This window comes from Vanessa cardui, chromosome 8 (genome assembly GCF_905220365.1).
Source record: "Vanessa cardui chromosome 8, ilVanCard2.1, whole genome shotgun sequence".
NCBI classification, from domain to species: domain Eukaryota; kingdom Metazoa; phylum Arthropoda; class Insecta; order Lepidoptera; family Nymphalidae; genus Vanessa; species Vanessa cardui.
Window position 1 is genome coordinate 12329161 of NC_061130.1, and position 23883 is coordinate 12353043.

Sequence of the window (23883 nt, forward strand, 5' to 3'; positions counted from 1 at the left end):
TTAAACTGAACAAATTAAAAAACTTACAACAATTTGTTACTCACACGAGTGTAGAGAAAACCATCGAGGATTATAGTTGCGACATAACATCCTATGACTGCATGAATGGTATTTGTGATACTTGTAAAAATCCGAAGCTTGAGTCAGCTGATAATGCAGATTCTGTGACATATTTCCAATGGAAATCTGTTATTGAAGAAAAAATTGTAAAAGGCGAGAATAAGAAGTTCAAGATCACAAAAAAGGCTGCAATTTCAAGTACAGTGAATGAATTAAAAACGGCTTTTATTGAAGATATTCCAGTTATGAAAAAACATCTGTATGGCATTTATATTTATAACAAACTGAAAAAGGAGATGAAAGAAAATCTAACTGAAGAAGAGGTAATGATACAGATAGACTTTTCGGAGAATTATACCACTAAATACGCAAGTGAAATCCAGTCGACACATTTTGCAAAAAATCAATTGTCTATTCATACAGGTGTATATTATACACGCAACGTTGACAATGGTTTAAAATCCACATCTTTTGCTACCGTGAGTGAAAATTTGGATCATCAAGCCCATGCAGTATGGGCTCATATGATACCGATCCTACAAATAATATTGAAAAATAAACATATTAACACCATTCATATCTACTCTGATGGGCCAACGTCACAATACCGTAACCGAACTAACATACATCTCTGGCTACAAACATTAATAAAGGAATTCCAACAGATAACAAAAGCTACTTGGACATACAGTGAACCTGGCCATGGCAAAGGACCCATGGATGGCGTAGGTGGTACTCTTAAAAGGACTGCCGATAAGCGTGTGTTAATGGGACACGATATTAAAACATCCTCAGACTTAGTGGATTTGTTTAAGGAGTCTACTATACTGGTAAAAGAGATTCCTCATGATGACATTTCTACAGCAAAAGACTTGGTTCCGAAAATCATAGATGCCATACCAGGTATCATGAATATTACAAAAATTACATGGCAAAGAGGACCGGAAGTTACGATTAAAACATACCGACACGACCGTTTTGAAAAGCAACTAAGAATGTCAGTATTATCTGGAAGTTTATATCCGAACTCTGAACCAAAAGACAAGGGAATACCTTCAAATAAGTCTCCAGAACTAAAAGAGCCAATAGATACAATTAATTTACAAGATTTGCTGCAATTGAAGAAAAGGAGCATTTACAACACCATTTACTCATCATCATCCGATGATGAGGAAGATTTAATGTCGATTTCTCTTCGTCAGCAGATTGCGCAAAAATCAATTACTGTTGAAGCTAGTACATCTTACAATCAAGACAAGGAAAACCTACACCCAAATTTAATATCCCCTGGAACCTTTGTTTTAGTTACAGTACCTACACAAAAGAAAGCTCTAAATTACAGATATGTTGCCATCTGTAAGACAGGTGTTGAAGATGATGGAGAAATTCTAGTTACGTTCTTGAATTCGGTTTGTAATAATGCAAAAAAATTTAAACTAGATCCGAGTGATGTATCCTACGTTGCATTTGAGCAAATAATAAGTATTATTTCGACGCCATTTCTGAGAAAAGAAAATAATAGAGAGTATTATTACTTTGATACTGATATTGATGTTTATGAAAAATTCTAATGTTTGTTTCTTTTCATTTTATATATTTTATATTCTTGTGTTTATTTAATATTAGAATGCTTGTTTTGATTTAAAGTTTATTTAATATTAACTACGAAAAAGTATAATGTTTAGGTGGTTTGATTAATACCATCATAATAAAAGTTTAATATGATTACTAAGAATATCTAATCGGCTGTGAACAGCAAATTACAAGACTGTAAAGTGATTTAAGTTCCGTTTTTGTTAATTAAGAATCCTTATGCCAAAATTAATAAATAAGTACGACGTACACATTGCTCATTATTACCTAAACCTAAATTGTATCTATATCGTCATTTAGGGAACACACGCATCATTCCGAGAACACCTCATCATTTCCGGGAACATCACTAAAATCACAGATAATAAATTTATTATTCTAGGTATTAAAAAGGGCCCTGGTAAATAATAAAGTAAGGCGAACTTTTTAGACCTACATCATGTTAATTTATATATAAGACACTGATATTTCTCATATTTAGATAATTTATACAGAGAAATTGTCATAATAGATCCACTTTCACTATATTTTGCTTTTTGACGTCTTTGTTGGCAATTTCATTACATTTCTTTAGTTTTTAATAATAAATAACATATATACGCTATCGAACAAGGTAAAAAATAAATACTTATGTAATATTTTAATATTATTATAAACTTCACAAAAACGTTCCCGGAATGATTTTTTTCAGTGATAGCTCACTTTAAAAATAAAATTAAAAGAGTAGTAATCAATTATATGCTCTGCCAACGTAAATATTGTTAAAACACAAGTGTAGTGATCATTTAGGCTGATCATCAAAGTAATAGCTGCTAGGTCAATTTATCAAAAAATGGAATTTGGAATTCGCCACCTTGGTGATTTTGACCCTTGTACTCATAACTTAAAATAATATAATGTAAAAAAAACCTGCAGTGTTATATTCCATATACATATGTCTGTATTTACCAATCCGCAGAAGATAATGTCTTAAGGTTCCAAATTTATTTAAAAATTAATCTTTTGTCAAAAATTGTTTACATCACTTTAAATAAAAAAAAATGTAATTTAAAATATTATAACTGAGTGAGTTATTCAAATTTAGATAAATTACAGCACTTACCTTTTATAAATATATAGGAATTTGATTTGAAATCTCAACATACAATTTTCTAGGATAGGGCATTGAATATAATATGTCTACCTTATTTATATTTTAAATCACTTACAACGTAAATCACTTATGATTCATTTTACAAATGCATTTATATATTGAATACATTATTATATGATTAAAAAGGATAATTGATTCAATACTTTTAATTTACATAAATAATTCCATTGTAAATTTAAGCAAGTGATGTTGAAGTTTGTGTGTAAATATGACGGCTGAGGAGTGATTTTAAGTGATACAGAAAACAGTTATGGTGTAATTAGAAATAAAAGCGTGGGTGATGGTGCCTCTTCGGATATTGCCATGGTGGTCAACACTGCTCCTGTTATCAGCCCTAAAACGAGGTAAGATCATTTACCTACATGTAATTTACTTTTGAGTGTTGTTATTTTAAGTTTGTTATCAGAAATATATATATATATATATATATATATATATATATATATATATATATATATATATATATATACATATTACATATATATTCATATAAAATACGACACATCCAGATATTTTTAAACTATATACTAATCTGTTTGTTCAAAACTTAATGACGACAATAACAAAAATATTTATTTTGAACTTGAAATGTTTAATGTCTAAAATCATTTTACATCAACCAATTCTCTCTGCGTTAAATTCATTTAACATTATGCTTCAGAAATTAATTTACGTAAGTGACACCTAAACGTTTTAATGTGATTAATTTGTAACATCAAATTAATTGGCCACATTACCGATATAATGTATAATTCGCTCATTCAAATATAATGAAGTTAGTTTATAAACTTCAAACCAAAATTAACAAAACGATGCTTATTCAAGTGTCAAATATTAACTTTATGAATAGTTTATTATTAAAGCTGAATGATGAGTGATTGCGTTCGCGATAGGTATTGATATCAAGTTTTTAATTTAAGTATAAAAATGATTTCTTGTAGATTTCGAATACGCGACTTTAAATGAGTGAAATTTATAATTTAATTTAATAGAAAACCCCCAATTTACCCACATAATACCATCGATTGCTCACACACATTTTGTCCTCCTCGTCATAGCTTTACGTGATGTTTCACAATTACAAATTTCAAAGGTTCAGCTGTCGAGCAAACAAATGGATTATATTCTTTAAAATAACCATATGTTCTGTATTATCAACGTTCTGTCATGTATGATAACCCAGAAGAACGTCACAGTTGGATTATAAACATTTTTGTGAGCATTGATATAAATATATGTTACTTTTGCAACATTAAACTGCTATTTGGAGAATCCTATTAAAATTTATAGTATAATAAACTACTTAAATTGTTTTACGTGGAAAATTACAAAAGAGCGTCAAATATTTTACATACAAAGGACATAGTTTGATATGCATCTAAACGCCGCTATATTACTCGAAGCGCTACTAAAATGTTGGTATTATTGCTAGTTTTACTTCTATATATAATACTAGATGTTCAGCCCTCAGCCAGCAGGTGTTAGCCATAAAAAATAGTATTTATCCTTTCTCGGAGTTCAAGATACTACATACCAAATTTTGTCAAGTTCGGTTGGGTCGTAAAAAAGTAACAGACAGGTACAGTTGCATTTATAGTATTAGTAAAAAACAAAATCGGTCCGGTATAATTTGTTAAAATGATTAATAAAGTAAGTTCACTGTTTTTTTGCTTTTGTCAAATTGTATTTTGTAATTTCATAGGATTGTCTTACCCTTGCTTCATGTTCTTTTAATGAATTCTATGCTTCTGATTCATTGTATAAATGTGATTGAAAGATTTCTATAATCCCGTTTATTGAACTTGGCACACACGGCACAGAAGGTGATTTGATAACTCTTAATCTAAAAGGGCATAAGTGTAAAATAAAAAACAAAGATATATTTAAAAAATGAATATACACTTATTCAAATGATATAAAGGTCGAACGCCCTAAGTCTAAAAATCGGAGAAACAGAGATTAGGAAATTTTGTCCCAAAAAGTTCGTGTATGAATCTCAATTTCATTTTGGTATCATATGTCATATGGGTCTTCATCATATACAAAAATGTTAATGATAAAATTATTTCCTAATGTCCCTTTTCAAGAGCAAAGCTTCTTTTCAAGAGCAATTTCGGATAAGGACAATGTCTACAAAATACTAGTTTAACACACCCTGAACCAATTTAATACGCGTTGTTGAATGAAAAATAAATATATTTTGATGAGAGAAATAAAATATTCCTCATCTTGAGATCGTTTAATGACTTACGGCGGGATAACATAGATGTTTTTTCCTGTGTTCTATTTAATAGTGATGTTTTTCTTACCTTAATATAGATAATGATAATTCTAATATAATAACTGTAACTTGACTAATAGATCCCAGAAAAAAAACAAGTAGAAGTATTGTGAATTTGTTTTGTACTTCTCATTAGATAATGTGATGTTACCTTTAACTCGAGATTAATTCAATTACACAATCCTTTAAACAATACTTATATCTTATTTCTACTCAAGCTATATAATGGTTTATTGATACTGTTTTCAGAATATATAATAGATTGTACATATATTTTTTGTAATGGAAAAATACCTTCTGGCAATAAGTCCCATTAACGTTGATCAATAAATAATTTAAAAAATAACCTGAGGGAAGAAAAGAGAAGACAATTTGACACCAGCACTAGTCCATTTTACACATTGTACTGTACACTCATTAGGTTTAGGTTCCTAATCTGTTATAAAAAATACCCTTAGTATGTAATATTAAACTAAGCTATTTGTTTAATTTTGAGCATTCAAAACTTTTCGTAACTGATCTTCGAATACGGTTGTTCATTTTATTTATAATTTTATTTACCTTATAGGTTCATTTTATTTATAATTTTATTTACCTTATAGGGACAAGCCGAGTGCTAGGTTGTTTTTTCGATTTACTTAGACATCAATATTCTTCTACCAGCTATTTAACGATTTCAACCAAAACCAGTAACATGTTTAGCTGCAGGTGCTAACTCTCTCGCTCATTAATAATAATTAATCAACATTACTCTGAGTCCTGGTCAGTCCAGCTCATTGTGAAGGTAGATACTTATAGAACGTTATCAAACCATGCATTTTGCTATAAATGATTGATATATGACCGGTTTTATGCACATCATCATATTTAATACCATTTGTGTGTCACAGTTAAATTCATGTAACTAAAACGTATATAACCAAAGTAATATATATGTTTTTTTATTTTTTTATGGTATAGGTTGGCGGACGAGCATATGGGCTACCTGATGATAAGTGGTCACCATCACCCATAGACAATGACGCTGTAAGAAATATTAACTATTTCTTACATCGTCAATGTGCCACCAACCTTGGGAACTAAGATGTTACGTCCCTTGTGCCTGTAGTTACACTGGCTCACTCACCCTTCAGACCGGAACACAACAATACTGAGTACTGTAATTTGGCGGTAGAATAACTGATGAGTGGGTGGTACCAATCCAGACGGGCTTGCACAAAGCCCTACTACCAAGTGAATTGTGTGAATTTAAAATCAATATGTCTATATAATGTCCCACCACCAAAGTTGTGCTTTTCGACTCGTTAGATAGGAGTTGGTTTATAATTCAGTTTGGCTGAGATCAGACTCTTACATAAATAGGTATAAGAAGATTTCAAAACTGTCCATGACATAAAATATGACAGGAACACAAACGACGGGAAAGCATACATTTTTATATGAAATATAGCTATGATTCAGTTTGATGGTACTATATATTCAAGTGTAAATTTATTAACTGCATGTCAAACTTACTTTAGATAAATTGAAGTAACTTACTTGAGAGCAATGACGTTATTTCTCTACCTGTCACTTGCAACGGGCTTAGTGAACTATGCTCCTCATTGTTCGGCCTAAATCGAATGATACGTTTAAGAATAACGGATGTATTTTATACAGGAGTAAATGTAAAGATTCAATACAATAGCATATTAGATATTTATACCGGATACCCTATGGTTTCCTTTCAAAAGTCTCTTTGAAATTTTAATTATCTTTCAATGCTATATGCAATTGCAAGAACTAACTGGAACGTAGCTGCTTATCCCGCCTTCCAAATTATTGACATCTTCCAAATGGGACTTTGCTAACAAGAAACTACGTAATATTTCATCTTAGGAAGATGTATTCGGTATGAGCTCTTGGCTTTGTTTGCGTAAACTTTGGACAGTGAATTACATTTTAACAAGAGCAAAGATAATTCTTTATATCATTGTGTAAGTTAAAGTCATTAATAGCGTCTTTTAAAATTATCAAGTTGTTTCCAAAAAACAACTGCTACTGCTGGGCTAAAGGCATCCTCTCCCTTTGAGAAGAAGGGTTGGAACATATTCCACCACGCTGTTCCAAAGCGGGTTGGTGGAATACACATATGGAAGAATTTCTATGAAATTTGTCACATGTAGGTTTCCTCACGATGTCTTCCTTGGCCGCTGAGCACGTGATGAATTATAAAGACAAATTAAGCACATGAATCAGCGGTGCTTGCCTGGGTTTGAACCCGCAATCACTGGTTAAGATGCACGCGTTCTAACCACTGGGCCATCTCTGCTTTCCAGTTCCAAATCCAAATCTGCACTAATATTATAAATGTAAGGTAACTCTGTCTGTCTGTCGCTCTTTCACTACCAAACTACTGATCCGAATTTGATGAAATTTGGTATGAGAATTTGAGCTCCAAGAAAAGACATAGGCTATTTTTTTTGTATAACATATGCCAATCAACCCCTAAAACAGGAGTGAAGCCGCAGGCGAAAACTAGTAGATAATAAATACTTGGACGTAAAAACTTCTCAAGTTTTGATGTAAACCAATTAACTTCAACGCTTTACCTTTTCGTTGAAAGTAAAGGGTAATTATGTGTAGACTATAAAAAACATTTGACTTTTGACAGAAATCCTATTTGAGATTCAATTTATTATTATCAGAGACGTAGAGAATATTAAGTATTCAGTAAATTAAATCTTTATCGTCTACCATACATTTCTTTGTGAATAAACGAGTATTTATATAGAACGTAAACATTAAAAACCTTAGCCTGCATATCATTTATAGCCATTTTAATAAAGAAGCCTCATGTAAATTTTTGAAATATTGTTGATTGTTTATGCGACGTGCATTTGTGATTACCGATAACGACAATATTATCGAGAAATAGTCTAAAAAAAACGTAGAAATATTAAATTAGTTGAAATAAAACTAGTTTTAACGGATTTTAATCGCGTATATTCATTATTTTTAACATCCCGACGTTTCGAGCACTTTACAGCGTTCGTGGTCATGGGTAGAGTACCCGATTATACGCGATAATATACGCGATTAAAATCCGTTAAAACTAGTTTTATTTCAATGTGTAATAATCGCGAAAATTTAAGATAACATTATTAAATAAGTTATTCATCTCAAAACTAGGTACAAAGTTTCCACATTCTAATCGACCTAATCGTTACGGCTCGTATTTACAACCGGACCGGACGGATGATGAATGTCTTTGTCCGGAATAAGCGACGCGTGTCGGAAGTGCAAACAGGGTATTATCGTCATCGACGTGCCTTTTGTGCCATCAGGTCCGACACACGTTTGAGTATTTTTTTGCTCTTACTCGTGTAAGCCAATTTGCGCAATTAAGCACGTATGGCACGGTTTATCTTTGGCTTGTGCAAATCAGCAAATCTATTATGAAATTTCATACTCGACGACCGGCACGATCGCAAAACAGTATTACGAGTATATTTATTGTTGTTGATGCACTATCGATTTATCCGTTGTTTTTAAAGTTTGTTTTATCAGCTAAACTACGTGGATGCTTATGTAAACATTAGGTACGTTTTTAAATTTTTTAATGAAACATTTTCATTTTACAGCAAGATTTTATTTAATTAAAAAACCTGTAGCAATTAGCGAACGAGTGTCCTTTTGCAGCAATTAATTTTGGCAAATTGAATTGCATCAATATGTTATTGCATATTTAATATATGGTATTAAAATATAAAAATCGTCAACATGTCATAAACGCCACAGTATTTAGAACTATTAATTAAACTAAGCATTTTGTAATAAGAACAAGTTGAGACCTCCTTATTATTACTCCTTACTCCTTATTTTTTTACCCTAATGTAAAAAAATGAATAAATTTATTATTATTATGTAACGAATTTAAAAATAATCTAAAGCTATACTTAGGTACTAGAAACAGCGTAGGTGATGACCCAAAGTGATGACTTCATCTCAAATCTGAATAAGTAAGTTTCGTTTCCGTGAACTTTGTCTAAATTACTTTTATGTGATCTAGATTGAACTAGGTTGCAAAACTTTGACTTCTACCAGTAATCGACTTCGTTAATTAATAATTATTTATGTATCATAATTTTATTTCTTACTAGTTGCGCTAAAATGTTTTTGGTATTTAGCAATTCGCATCTGTTGAGTTCTATGTAAACTGATGTACGCATATATAATAAGATAAATTGAATCAATTTACGGAAGTTTTAATCAATTTACATTGTTTTTTTTTAATTATTTGTCATACAATCTTTTTAATCAATAGCCGTGCGCGCGACTTGTGTGCGCCTTTACAAAAAGTTATTACCACCCACTCATGAGTTATTCTACCACCAAATAGCAGTACTCAGTATTGTTGTGTTCCGGTTTGAAGTGTGAGTGAGCCAGTGTACAGGCACAAGGGACATGACATCTTAGTTCCCAAGGTTGGTGGCACATAGACGATGTAAGAAATTGTAATATTTCTTACAGCGTCATTGTCTATGGGTGATGGTGACCACTTACCATTAGGTGGACCATAGGCTCGTCCGCCAAACTACATATATCATAAAAAAAACATTAGCATTAAGTAAAAAGCGATTATTTTAGTATTACCAAAAGAAACACTCCAATTTTATTTTATGTATAGCTTAAATGAATAAAGTCAGTTCTTTTAAACAAGACAGCTGTAATCTACGAACTACATGATGATCATTTGATATTGCCACAGTTTAAGTTAGGGCTGAGTTTAATAACGTAATGTAGTTGACATCGCAGTAAACAACCAGTGGAAAAACGGTAAACAATACGTGGAAAATACAAATAAAATTTGAGCTTTTATTAAAATCAATAGCTACGATATTGAAGCCAATTCGTATAAAAAATTGTAAATGGAAAATATTTTGTTTTCCATAAATAATAATTGATATCGTATAATAACGTAATATTTTTCCGTGGTATGTAAATTTTATATCAAATTATGATACCAAAATTGAGTGGATTGAGTAAGGTATTTGCTTGATTCGTTGTTTTATCGGCCAAGATTTATACAGCAATTATTTTTAATTTCGATCATTAAATGTATTTCTTGAAGACATCGTTAAACATAATTATAAGCTATCCATATAAAATAAATGCTGGCTTCATAAAATTAACACCACTTTAGGTTCAGTTTTTTTAAACCTTTCTTACATCGCCAATACGCCACCATCCTTGGAAACTGTTTTATGTCCCTTTTTCCTGTAATTACAACAGCTCACAAATCGAAATACAAAAAACAGAAACACCCGGAAATATCCCATAAAAGGGCAAAAACCTCTCCCCCCCTTTCGAGAGGTAATTTGTAACACACGTGCAAGTTACCACGTGATGGTTTCCTTCATAGCCACACGATTAACTGCAAATACAAATTAAGTACTTGAAAATTCAATGATGCTGAGATTGAATCCACAATCATCGATTAAGATAAACGCTTTCTAAGCACTTGTTCGGCTCGGCTTAAGACATAATGGCTATGATGAAAACTTTATTACAACGAGTTGTTGTGTTCAAAATATTTAAATATTTTTGCTTTGCCTTAATTTGGCTTACACATATTTATCAGATGCATAGGTGCCGTACATAGGTATTAAAGTAAACAGTTAGTAAAGTTACATATTCTATGACTAAAATACTTCACATCTGTGTATCGCATATATCACGTATAAAAGTCGAAGCATTGCATATGTAAAACAGAGTGTCTATCAAGTGCGTCACAGTCCGTATAATCGTACCGTCTCGTTAATAAATCGTGAACCAGTTAGTGTCTTTCATTATCCTCAACATCAGCCCAGCAATATATATTTCTTAATAATTGATGTTTATAAAATAACTTGAATATCTAATTTGAATTAATGACTTAATTCCAATATACAAACATACCGTTGTTATGGTTGTTTCGACGTTGTTTTACCTGCCAACAACATGTTGACATCTGCAAACAATTGTTTAGCGTCTATGTTGTTTTGGTTTGGAACGAAAAACATAATTATTACCAGCAGATATTCTGTAAGGACAGACTTGAAACTTACAGAACACGATCGTAATAAGTCAGGAGTGACATGCGATATTAATATGATAATTGAACATGTTAAGGATTCACACATAATAAAAATAGAGTTATATCGAAAATTTTAGAATTTCTTGAGTTAGGGCTACCACACAGAAACACGTTACGACGTCGTCACGTTGAGAGCCGACATGGGCAAGTGTTTAAAACGTGTGAATCTATACGATGATTCCGGGTTCTAACCCGAATTAATTAATCTTTTGCTCCGTCGTAAAGTAAATATCTTGGGGTTAACCTGCCTGTGTATATTTTCATCAAAATTGTGCCTCACTTGTACCCAACACCGTGTTGGAGCAGAGTGGTTGAATATGCTCTAAACCTTCTCCTCAAAGGGAAGAGGCCAGCTGAGCTTAACATCAATACATACCTATTGCATATTATGTTTCCGACAGATTTTAAACTTACACGTATCTACCTATTTATGTACACAGATAATATTAATTAACATGAAACGTATGTTGCTTTATGTTAATGTGGACTTTATGTCAATGAGTTTAAAGTTAATTATTATTATTTATTCTTAATGCCACAAAAATAAATGACAACAACATCACAAAGATAACATACATAATAATTAACACACGTAGTAATTGTATTTAAAGGGGTAATTACTATTCGCATAAAATATAGCTTCGGAATAAGTGTTTGTTATTAATTACTATGTTCGGTAATATCTTTACTAAAAATCACAAACGAGATAGAAACACGTAAAACTGTAATTAAACAACACGACTGTTATTGTATGTATAACCTGTTTCCGCGTATCTGAATGATATACTTCCTTCCATAATATGTTTTTAGAATTAAAAGGCAATTTTCATTGTCTAGTGATCTAATTTTATTTCAATCTCAACTTTGAATGATCTATTAGGGACACAGATGAGGAGCTAAGAAGATGTAAAAACTTGATTTCTGAACAAGATCAAACGCTATTACATGACGAAACATATTTTTAATCTTTATTATGACAAAGTTATATACAAGAATAAAAAGAACATGATGAAGTAAAATTTGATGCTTACTAAATACTTTTTAATTTATATCGAAATGTACAGTACTAGAAAATGGTATGGAACAATCTTAGAACTAAAGATTAAAGCGTAGTACTAGAGGTGTATAATGGACGCCACTTAACATTAGATGCCCATTTGCATTTGCTCGTTTCGTATGTAAAAAATAGAAAAAAATATAATATAAAAGCAATACAATGTATCATTAAAAAAGACAGTTTTGGTACATTGTGCCCATTTAAATACATCCATTTGTTTTATTTTTTTATATGAATAAGTATTCCATACTTTTAGTTACCAGCAAAATAATAGTGATAAAATTTAAGCATAAGGCGACCTCAACCAAAGTAAAAAGTTATCCAAAATTTTTTTTCAAATAACAAGGTGCTTAGGATTTTATTAGCACAGAGAATAGAAGAGGAAGAATATGTTAGTTCCTATCACAGCTTCTCTATATTTTATAGAAAGATATATTTTAACATCACGCTTTTTTTTTATATTATTCGGTCGAGACTTTCCACATAGTAAGTACGAGATTAGTCTAGTACATATATGGAAAGTATTTTAGGTTCCTTTAAAAAAGCACGCAAAGCCATTGATCCTGCATCTAATCTCAGGCTGTATAGTCCGAAGAATCATGCTGTTCCATCCGGTTCTTTTACTAAAGGGATAGAGAGCTTACCTCGTGGCTTCGCAAACACTTGTGCAGTATAAGATAAGAAGTAGAAGTAGAAATTGCAGTAGACGAAATACGGCAAACACAATATTTATTTTAAAAATAGAATCCATCAATACTTTTCTTTTGCCAAAAATAGTACCTATTTATATTTTCTTTCGTGGTCGTGCTTCATTGGTCTCGCGATATTTTGGGAAAGAGTTGCGACGGGTGCGTTCCGGTTTCATAAATACCAGACTGTAGGTATAGTTACATTCCTTTGAATACCACAGAAATCAAATATATCTGATATTTATGAGCCGATAATAGTAAACAATTTTGGTAATTTGATATGAATATCCAATTAACCAACCTTATTTAAGTAAGCATCTTCAGCTTCATCTAACAATTAGCGATATAGTACTTCTACAAATATTCGGGAATAATCTGCGGGAAAAAAGTCACGAACCTTATATAAATTAATCGAAATTTTTGAATGATTCTTACCAATTAAAAACAACTGCGTGCGCATAATGACTGAGATATCGTTACATGATTTTATATTGTAATATATTTAACAAATAAATGTATTCTGGAAAATGGAACACGTTTCCTAAAACCATCAATTGCTTTTAAATTTAAACGTGAATAGTAATTCCTACTTCGTTCGTATTTAATTATACGTTCACGTTTAATTATAAATTAGTACATCGCATCACCTATAGCTTTCCCATAGCTGGGCCGGGCCTCCTTTCCTTTTTAGGAAAAGGTTAGGAACACATTCCACCACGCTGCTCCAATGCGAGTTGTTGAATTCACATGTGGCACAATTTCATTGAAATATTTTTAGATATTTTTCTTCAACGCCGAGCGCGAGTTGTTTTATAAACACACATTAAGCACAAGAATATTCAGTGGTGCTTGCCTTTGAACCCGCAATTATCGGTTATGATGTACGTATTCTAATCATAAGGCCATCTCAGTAGATCCATAATATAAGATTAGTATTAGTGGAAACCCCGAGATGTATTTGTTGTTTAATGTTAAAACAATATCGTAATCTAGTAAGCACTGTTTGGGAGAATACATTTTACAAAGTGAAAAGTTTTCATCGTGTTTTAATGTTCCTTATTTTTTTTAAGATAATAAAACAACGTGCTAGCGATTTTACATTACAAAGGGTAAAAAACGTCATCCCCTCACTCTTTGTTTGGAACTAACAATGAACAGGACACTGGAAAACCAAATATTTTCCAAATTAGCAATTGGAATATTCCAGCGATTAATAATGTAATTGTTTTTTGTATTCCATGCGCAAATTTTATGTACGATGAGAGATTTTTTGGTCCTGTAATTGTTAATATTTGCATCATTCATATTGATTTTATTGGTCTAGTAACTACTAGATATGTATATATGGTGGCGTATTCAGAGGACCAAGGTTCCAAGCCCAAGTCGATCCAAAAAAAAGAAATTAACGGATTTTTTTAACAAAATAAATCCTCAAAATAGCCTGGTGTCTGAAATTTGGTAAACTTCTTATATTTTAGTATTAAATATAAGTAATATTAAAGTCACACTGCAATTTATAAAGACCGTCAAATACCGCGAGCAGTTCTCACGCTAGCCACTCCGCCGTCACGTCAAGTGCCTTCCACCAACGACTCAATACAGGCTTAATGAGTCATAGTAAAATCTGCCAAAAAACATTTTTATTAAGTTCAAGATGAAGAGAAGATGGCCCAGTGGTTAGAACGCGTGCATCTTAACCGTTGATTGCGGGTTCAAACCCAAGCAAGCACCGCTGATTCATGTGCTTAATTTGTCTTTATAATTCATCTCGTGCTCGGCGGTGAAGGAAAATATCGTGAGGAAACCTGTATGTGACAAATTTCATAGAAATTCTGCCACATGTGTATTCCACCAACCAGTATTGGAACAGCGTGGTGGAATATGTTCCAAACCTTCTCCTCAAAAGGAGTGGAGGCCTTTAGCCCAGCAGTGGGAATTTACAGGCTGTTGTTGTTAAATTCAAACGCAAACGCGCGCGAAGTACGCCACAGATAATTTTAAATATAATACATATGAGTTAGGAAAAAAAACAATTTTAAACTTGAAATGTAATACGCTTTGATGTTTTTGCATCTTCGTTTCTTATACAAATAGATAACCGTTGGATTCCTCTTCTTGCATTTACGTCCCGGAAAATTATAATTTAAAGGTCTTCGTGAAGAGAGAATTGGATTCTTCTCGGAATTCGCGCTTGCGTGACCGTTTTCCATTAAGCAGGTCTGAGGTAATACGCTAGCCATTCTATTCTATAATATATATAAAAAAAGTCGACATGCGATGGGGAATACGGTAATTCTGATAATACGAGATAATACAAACGGGTTCTGTAGTGAATCGGGACATATGATCAAGTTTACTGAAAGGGTAAATTTAATGGTAATTGGTGTATTTCTTTACTTTTACTTTATTCAACTGGTGAATTTATTGTTATGTAAATTTTATGTGCACATGATAATTTGTAATTCGACGTTGTCTATTTAAACTCTTGTGAAACTAAAATACTTATTTAATGATCCGTACACCTGTTTCTCATTCCAAATATTGCTGTTTTGTTTTACAATAATAACATAACAACAACAGCCTATAAATATTCCCACTGCTAGGCTAAGGCCTCCTCTCTATTTGAGGAGAAGGCTTAGAACATATTCTAGAGTAAAATACACTTATGGCAGAATTTCTGTGAAATTAGACACCTACAGGTTTCCTAGCGATCTTCACGAGTTGAATTATAAACACAAATTAAGCATATGAATATTCAGTGGTGCTTGCCTGGATTTGAACTCGCAATCATCGGTTAAGATGCACGCGTTCTAATCACTGGGCCATCTCGGGTCTTTGTTTCACTATTTGTTATAAATTTGAAATTTCACTTAACTTCAACGTAATCCTCAATTTATCGATGCAATAGAAGGGTAATGCTAAACAAAAGCCATCATTTTTGAAGCGCTTAAATTGTTACGTTGTTCGACAAAATATGCTTGTTCTCAATTTGAATTATACTAGGAAGTGCTTTAAGAGCGGTGTATGGTAGAATTTCGTTTAATAGTACTGTATATACGCGTTTGAACATCATGAACTTGTCGCTATGTGTTTAAAAATTATAAATACTTTAATGTCTTATAATTTCGCGATTATTACACATTGAAATAAAATAAACGGGTCGACTACCCATGACCACGAACGCTGTAAAGTGCTCGAAACGTCGGGATGTCAAAAATAATTAATATACGCGATTCAAATCCGTTATAACTAGTTTTATTTCGATATTAATACTTTAACAAATAAAATACACGGAGCTTCCTACAAATGCTTTAAATCACCTTAAAAAGCCAACATGTATGCTAGGTAATGTTACAGGTAGGTTATTAAAAAATCATTGAGAACATAACGTTTAAATATGAGCCCATAAATTTCTTAAAACGTGGCAAAAGAATTTTCTTACATTTTAGAGAAGTTTAATCCACCTATCCTTAATATATATCTACCGTAGATTGATTCATTATTACTCATTTTATATAACGTCAGAGCACTTCGTAAACGTAGCTTATGTATCAACGACAGTTTATAAATGCTTGTTTAGTTTTTACATTAGGAAATTCCGAAAACTTAACTAACAAGAATAATTTTTAATATGATGATGCTGATAATGATTCTGACCGATTTCACCCACAACATACTATCATAAGAGATATTACCCAACTACGCAAAATATATAGTGTCGAGTGTGTGTACAAACGTAGTTACACTAGCCATTAACTGGATCTAGTCATTTATTGTTGTCAGATGTGTTAAATCAGAATTCAGAGTTCAGACAAAGGGCTAACGACTTTAAATGACCCGGAAGACATGATAGCGTACAAACTCGCAATTAACGAATAAAGGAAATTGTATGATATAAATGTAATTCGCAACCAAGAGAAGTTACTATAGTACTTAAGATTAATGTAGCCTTCTACAAAAAGTGAATATGATGGCACTGGTACAAGTTTGTTACTCCTGTGAGGCGTTGTATATGGATCCACAACGGGATCCCAGAAACCTATCAAATAAAAAAAATTAAAGAGCCCTTGTGTGCGAAAGTTTATTATACAATTAGTGGGAGTAGAGAGTGAGTTTATGGTTGATAGCACACCTTGGGAATGTATATATATGATTGCCTCCTTGTTATTTTTTTTCAAGTTGAATATTTTATAAAATTTATGAGCTCTTATTAAGAAACATTTTGTCATTGTTTTTTTAAATAAATTTCTTTTAATTTAACGTAATAGATAAGTGAGAAAAGAGAACGTGGAAACCTTATTGATGATTGATTATTATGAAATGATTATATTGAAATGAATTTGATGATGATATGATGAGATAAAATGCTTTCTTAATAATAGTTCTTGAATAGTTTTCATAAAATATACGATAATTAAACTGTATATGTCAAAATTATGTCGTACTATTTACACGAATTACCGTACAAGTTATACGAATGATAAAATATTTTGTACGATATTTATTCCATGAATTTAAATTAGATTGTGGTCGAACGTTAAAGCCACGTTAAATGATGTCGCTAACACAACCATTTTACAGGAAGCGGTCAGGCGACGGAGGTCGATGTGCGCATATCAGCGCCGAGCTGGGTCGCACGTGGTGGCTCAGCAACTCTTCGCTGTCTCCATCAAGTACCACCGCAGCTGCTATATAAGGTGGAATTTCTGAGGTCCGGTGCGAAGTTACTTCAGTATGTCAGAGAGAGGAAACCACCGTACACGAATTATACATTCCCTGGTGGAAAACTGAATGTGAGTACTTTTTAGTTGTTATTTATTTTTTTAAATGTTGTCAATGTATATGTACCATGAAATTGGCAAGTATTATATTTATATTGTTATTTATTTTATGTCATATAGATAGGCGATATCATAGATTTACGTACTTTAAGAAATATTAAGCATTACTCAAATCACTAATGCGCTAACTAATCTTAGGCACTAAGATGTTATTTTCACCAGGGACATGACATGGACCTTTCGCTATATTACCTCGCTCACCCTTCAATATACCCTTAAATACTAAGTATTGTTGTTTTGCAGTAGCATGTGTTGATAATAACTACTCGAAATCAGTTACGTATATCATTTATCGTGTACTCTTAAATATTAAAACAAATAATTACGCTCCAAATATTCTCTTCAACAGGCGATGAAGCCTTAGCCCAGCAATGAGAGAACTACTAGATTATATAAATATTAAAAATAAGAATTGGTGATGTACATATATATTTATTAATGGAATGTAAAAACCAAAAATTCTAGTAAGAAAATATTAAGAAACTATAATAACAGAATATGAAATATCTCAGCATAAAATTGGCAAAAATTTCAAAGCAAACCAGCTTTGACCTTCCCGTAGATGATCTGTACTAGTTCTACCTACATTTTATATATCATCGTTAAAAGCTTATACTGGGAAATACGCTTATTATATAAGCTAGAGGTTTACTTTTAATTAATGCCTTTTACTACAAATGCGACGCAACCACAACACAATGATCACACCGCCGGCCGTACATTTCAAAATGTTTATTTGAAATATGTAAACTTTAGGAACGTATTTAACATTGTTTGGTTGCAGTAAAATGTCAGGAGTTTTGTATGAGATAAAATATATGTATATTTTTAAAGTTTGCTCTATAGTAAATCATTACATAGTATGAAACAATGCCGCTCACCGCTTTCCTTGTGTATGCTTAGATCTTTAAAATTACACAACGGATTTTGATGCAGTTTTTTTGAAGGTGAAAAGTATAAAAGTGTTATTAATGCACAATTAAGTAGATACTGATTAGTTTCCAGATTCCTGAAGTAATGTCTTAAATAAACAGATTTTTTGCGCTTACAATGCAAATGCTGGTAGAACCATACTAAGCTGAACCATACTAGATATCTAAATGATAGCTAAATGGATCTTATGGATAAAGTTCAAAATTGTTACTCTGACCTGAACTCGTTAATCTAATTGAAAACCACTGTGAGCTACACATCAATATCAAATAGTCAAAAAAGAAAATTTTGTTAAAAACACACATTTTTCAATAAGAGCCGAATAACCGAATAGTAATAGTAACAAGTGAATTTAAACAAAATATTGCATGTCAAATAACGCTAAAGCAAAACATTGTAATCCGAGAGCTCTCAATAACAGAGCACAGCACACACAGCAAGTTCTACAATAAATAATGCAGGATTCTATCCTTACTATTATCCTCACGAAGAAGTCTCAGAAATGAAAGTTATTTTTTATAAATTTGTGCTTAATGCGGATTCAGGAGTCAATATTTATATTCACAAATATCCAGTGTTTAATCGTTTTTATAAAACAAAAGAAAAAATAGATTTTAATTGATACTTTTTTTAAATAAATTTTTGAAGTTGCATTTTTGACAAATTTTGAAAAAACGTGATAACTCAAAAATGGGTGACTTTTGGATTCGTCTTAATGGATATACGTCGAGTTACCAATAACCCTGTATATATATAGCATATAGCAAATTTTTATTTGCTTAAATGAGTATCGTAAACTGTAGTATATTTGATTATTCCAACTTCCTTAAGTTCTTTCAAGGAAGTTACCTTGGTTTTAATCGCAATCTTCTTTTTATTATATTACTTGACATTTTGAAAAACAAGTTGCCACATACAGAAACACCTGTCGCGGCCATTAGCTGACTGGGAGCTCCGCGTGCTCTCAGACGTCGAGAGTACGAGTTTTCTTCGTCCGGAGGTCCATTACAATTTAATTGCCTTTACTTACAATGCTACGAAAACACTACATTAACACAATTGAATTGCGAAAACGTCTTGAAAAGTACTTTAATTTTAGGTAATTTATTGGTACTGATTTTTTTGTTCTCTTTATCCGGTATCTGGTTACCTTTTAAAGGTCAATACCCCAACGTAAGTAAAAATGATGATATAATTTCTTAGTAACCTCGCTTGGTGGCGCATTGGAGATATAAGGAATGGGTATAATTTTTACAGTACCGATGTTTGTAGATAGCGTTGCCCACTTACCATTGAATTTTGGATTTGCTCGTCAACTTGATTATAATGATTAAAAAATTAAGTACCTTTAACTCAGTCACCCAGTCAGTAAAAACATTTTTAATACTTCATGTATTATAAAATTTATTAATTTCAATTCTTAGCTATGTTTAATAGCTTTTAGTAAGTAGCTTTAACTTAACCGTGCCAGGTGGTCAGAATTGAAAGGATCAAACTTGAGATATTCACCTCGGTAAGGGGTTCGTATAACATTAAGGTACAGCCTTAAAGGTTTTAGTGGATATGTTTGGTTTGCAAACTAAATCCATGCATATATATTTTAATAAACAGCTATGAGAATTATCATAATAAGTTTAATGAGTTCGGTAGTAAGAATACATAAACCACAATGAATGCGGTTTCAATCCTGGCCAAGTAAAAATTTATTTTCATTTGTTTAATATATGTTAATACTGTATCTGTGGTATCGAAGATATCTGCATGTGTTGGCATTAATAATGTCACATAGATCTCCGAAGCTTTTGTGTGCCTTTTTCTTTACATTAATAATGGTTTACATGGATGTCAAACATCACAAATATTGAGGGATTGTCTTTTTAGTTCATGTTGATTTATCAAACGGAGAGCTATGACATATACTTGAGCATTTTCAGATGTCTCTGGTGACTGAGAATTCTATTACACTTGATAATCTGGACCCGACCGCCTCCGGGCTCTACTGGTGTGAGGTGTCCCTCGAGACGCCCATATTCACGGCCGCCTCTCCGCCTCACCAGCTTACCGTCGTATGTAAGTAGAATAGTACATTTACTAAACTTACTTGTAAATTTATTTTTCAGTTTTCAAGTTAAAGTCCTAACTTAATAATATAAGAGTGAAGTTTATTTATTTGTTTGTTTGATTGTTTAGCTTTATGTGTTTTTGTATCCTCATTCTAAAAGATATAGCAAATGGACATAGGGTGCTCCCTCCACACTTACACACCTGAAGTTTTTAATATTTTCGTATAAATTGTAGATATACATTAAAATATACCTATATATTACAATGATCCTAACATAAAAGAAGTACTAAAAATTAATACATATAAATTGATATTATACAAACGTATTTAAGGATAATAAATAATAACATTCTGACCGATGTCGACCTAAAACTCCCAGGAGAAACTAACTAATCGTGCAGGATATATGATAGAGCACAGAAACGTGTGTTCAAACTTTAACCCACATTATTCTAACATGATTTGTCATCTGTCATAATCCAACATGACATGTGATTTAAATTAATTCGACATTAAAGTTATTTGTCTTCTCCATCGCACATGACATTGGCGAAATAATCTGTGCCATTTAAACACAAATGAAGGCCAAAAAAAATGTTAGTCAACATGTCGAGTTGACTAACTTCCTAAAATATTAATACTATTGATAATACCAATAACAGTACCATAAATATTTATGAATGCATCCGTGTGTGGCTAAGGGCTATTCAACACTCGAAGTTTGAGTTTTATCAAATTTCTCATACTATGTATATATGTCTATGTGCCATTCTGATGTTTAAGATATTTTATTGTACATTTTTAATAAACTCCTTTCAGTAGTTCTTCCGTGAAAGAATAACAGATATCGATACATACAAACTTTTGCCTTTTTAATATTCGTAAGGATAGAAGCATGACACTCATTTAATGATTGTCAAAATCTATCACTGGAAAAGAAACATCCTAGACCTAAGTATACCCGAAAATCCGCAGACATTTTTGACTTTGCCGTTTCGTAAATTCAAATCCTTTATTAAAAAAACATTGGTGAAAAAAGCATATTATTCGATACAAGATTTTATAGATGATAAAAAAGCGTGGAGTTAATAACTGTTAAGTTTCAAGCAGGGTATATTAATTTAAATAATTGTATTAACTAACATGACTTTGTATTTTTTAAATGTTGAAAAAGAGTAACTACTGAGTTTCTGGCCGGTTCTTCTCGATATAATCTACTTTCCGAACCGGTGGTAGCTTCTCTTAAATAAAGTTTATTTTGATTTTGAATCAGCGGAATATTTTTGTGATCCAAAATGTTTATTAACATCACTGTAAATATAAATTAATATTATATTTGAAACGACCTAGAGGCGATCGTGTCAATCCCAAGACGAGCTATCTACAAAGCCATTAATGTTATAAAAACCTTTAGCAAGTTAACGATTACTGACGGCTTGTTAACCTTAAATAGATCGAATGGTAACCATAGATAAACCTGTTACTCTTTGGTATAGACGTAAAGCTAAGTGGATTAGTTATACAAGACTACTTTTTCAATTTAATTTAGTTAATGTTGTAAATTGCAGTATCGGTACTATCAAGTCTTGCAGATATATTTATCGGCATTTAATTTCAAGGAATTTTATCTTGTATATTTTATTCTATGCAGTGCTAATATTTACGAATACAGAAAATAATTTAAAATTAGTGAACAAAAATGACAATAGTAATAGCATTATTAATAGCCGATCCCAACTGGTCTGGTAACACAAACTTATCAGATAACATTTAATACTCTTTTGGTTTGAAAGGTGAATGGAACAATGTAACAACAGGCACGAGGGTTAAAGACTTTAATTCCAAAGTTGATGGCGAATGCCTATGTAAGGAATGGTTAATATTTGTTAAAGAAGTACTCATCAGGTAGTCTATATTTCTAATGCTTTCTACGCCAATTGCTCTTCTATTTTTCACTATGTTGTTTGATTTTTATATAATTTTATAATATAACTGCTATTAGACTAGGAATTCGGTCAGTGATGAGAAATCCTCCAGTAAAATATTTTTACATAGTCTACAACTTTACCCTCTTGAAGGGAAAAAAAGGACCCTATGTCCATTTTTGGGGTTATATTCATCATCGTCACCATATTAGTGGTTCAGCCGTTAAAGCGTATCACACAGAGATACAAATAGATTTACAGTCGATTTTATAATATTAGCATACAACAACAATAACAACAATAGCCTGTAATTCCCACTGCTGGGTTAAAGGCCTCCTCTCCCTTTGAGGAGAAGGTTTGGAACTTATTCCACCAAGCTGTACCAATGCAGGTTGGTGGAATACACATGTGGCAGAATTTCTATGAAATTTGTCACATGCAGGTTTCCTCACGATGTTTTCCTTTACCGCTGAGCACGAGATGAATTATAAAGACAAATTAAGCACATGAATCAGCGGTGCTGGCCTGGGTTTGAACCCGCAATCATCGGTTAAGATGCACGCGTTCTAACCACTGGGCCATCTCGACTCGTTAATAGTAGCATAGACATCTTTAAAATATTAATTATCTCAACAGACTCGCAAAAACACCCTCCGATAATAACCTTCGGAAAGCCTGATGTGGTAGTGGGCGGGTTGCTACGTGCCAATTGTACGAGTGCGCCCGCTGCGCCTGCGCCGCGTCTCACTTGGTATATCGACAATGAAAAGGTAAAAACTATTTATAAATTAAAAACAAAATACAAATTAATAAAAATAATGAATCGATTATTTGCAGTAAAAACCAAACGTAAATATAATAAGTACGTAAAGTACATTTATGGATACGTAGCTATTTTGTGTATATGTGATGACTACTTTTTTCTGCTATCATTATATTATCTATTTAAACATGACGGAAGGGTAACTTTTTGCATCAGAAATATTTCTCCTGAATATTGCATTCAGAATGTTATACATAAATACAATATTCTGCCTGCCAACAGGACATTGGAAAGCATAAGTGTGTGCGAAATCACACATGAATTTCCTATTCCCTCTCATATATGATGGACATGACTGAAAAAGTTCAGGTCTAATTCCAACAGTAACAAAGGCGCGGGAGTACT

The 23883-nt window shown here is 32.1% G+C and overlaps 1 protein-coding gene across 1 annotated transcript in view; it reads left to right on the top strand.

The window, feature by feature from the left end:
* The window catches only part of LOC124531989, a 60815-nt gene that overhangs the window by 34571 nt on the left and 2361 nt on the right, over positions 1–23883 (top strand). Inside the window, exons 2-5 of the mRNA XM_047106595.1 lie at positions 2987–3150; positions 17533–17744; positions 20660–20795; positions 23352–23485. Coding sequence (XP_046962551.1) covers positions 3087–3150; positions 17533–17744; positions 20660–20795; positions 23352–23485 — 546 coding nt within the window. The 5' untranslated portion in view covers positions 2987–3086. The remainder of the gene's footprint in view (positions 1–2986; positions 3151–17532; positions 17745–20659; positions 20796–23351; positions 23486–23883) is intronic.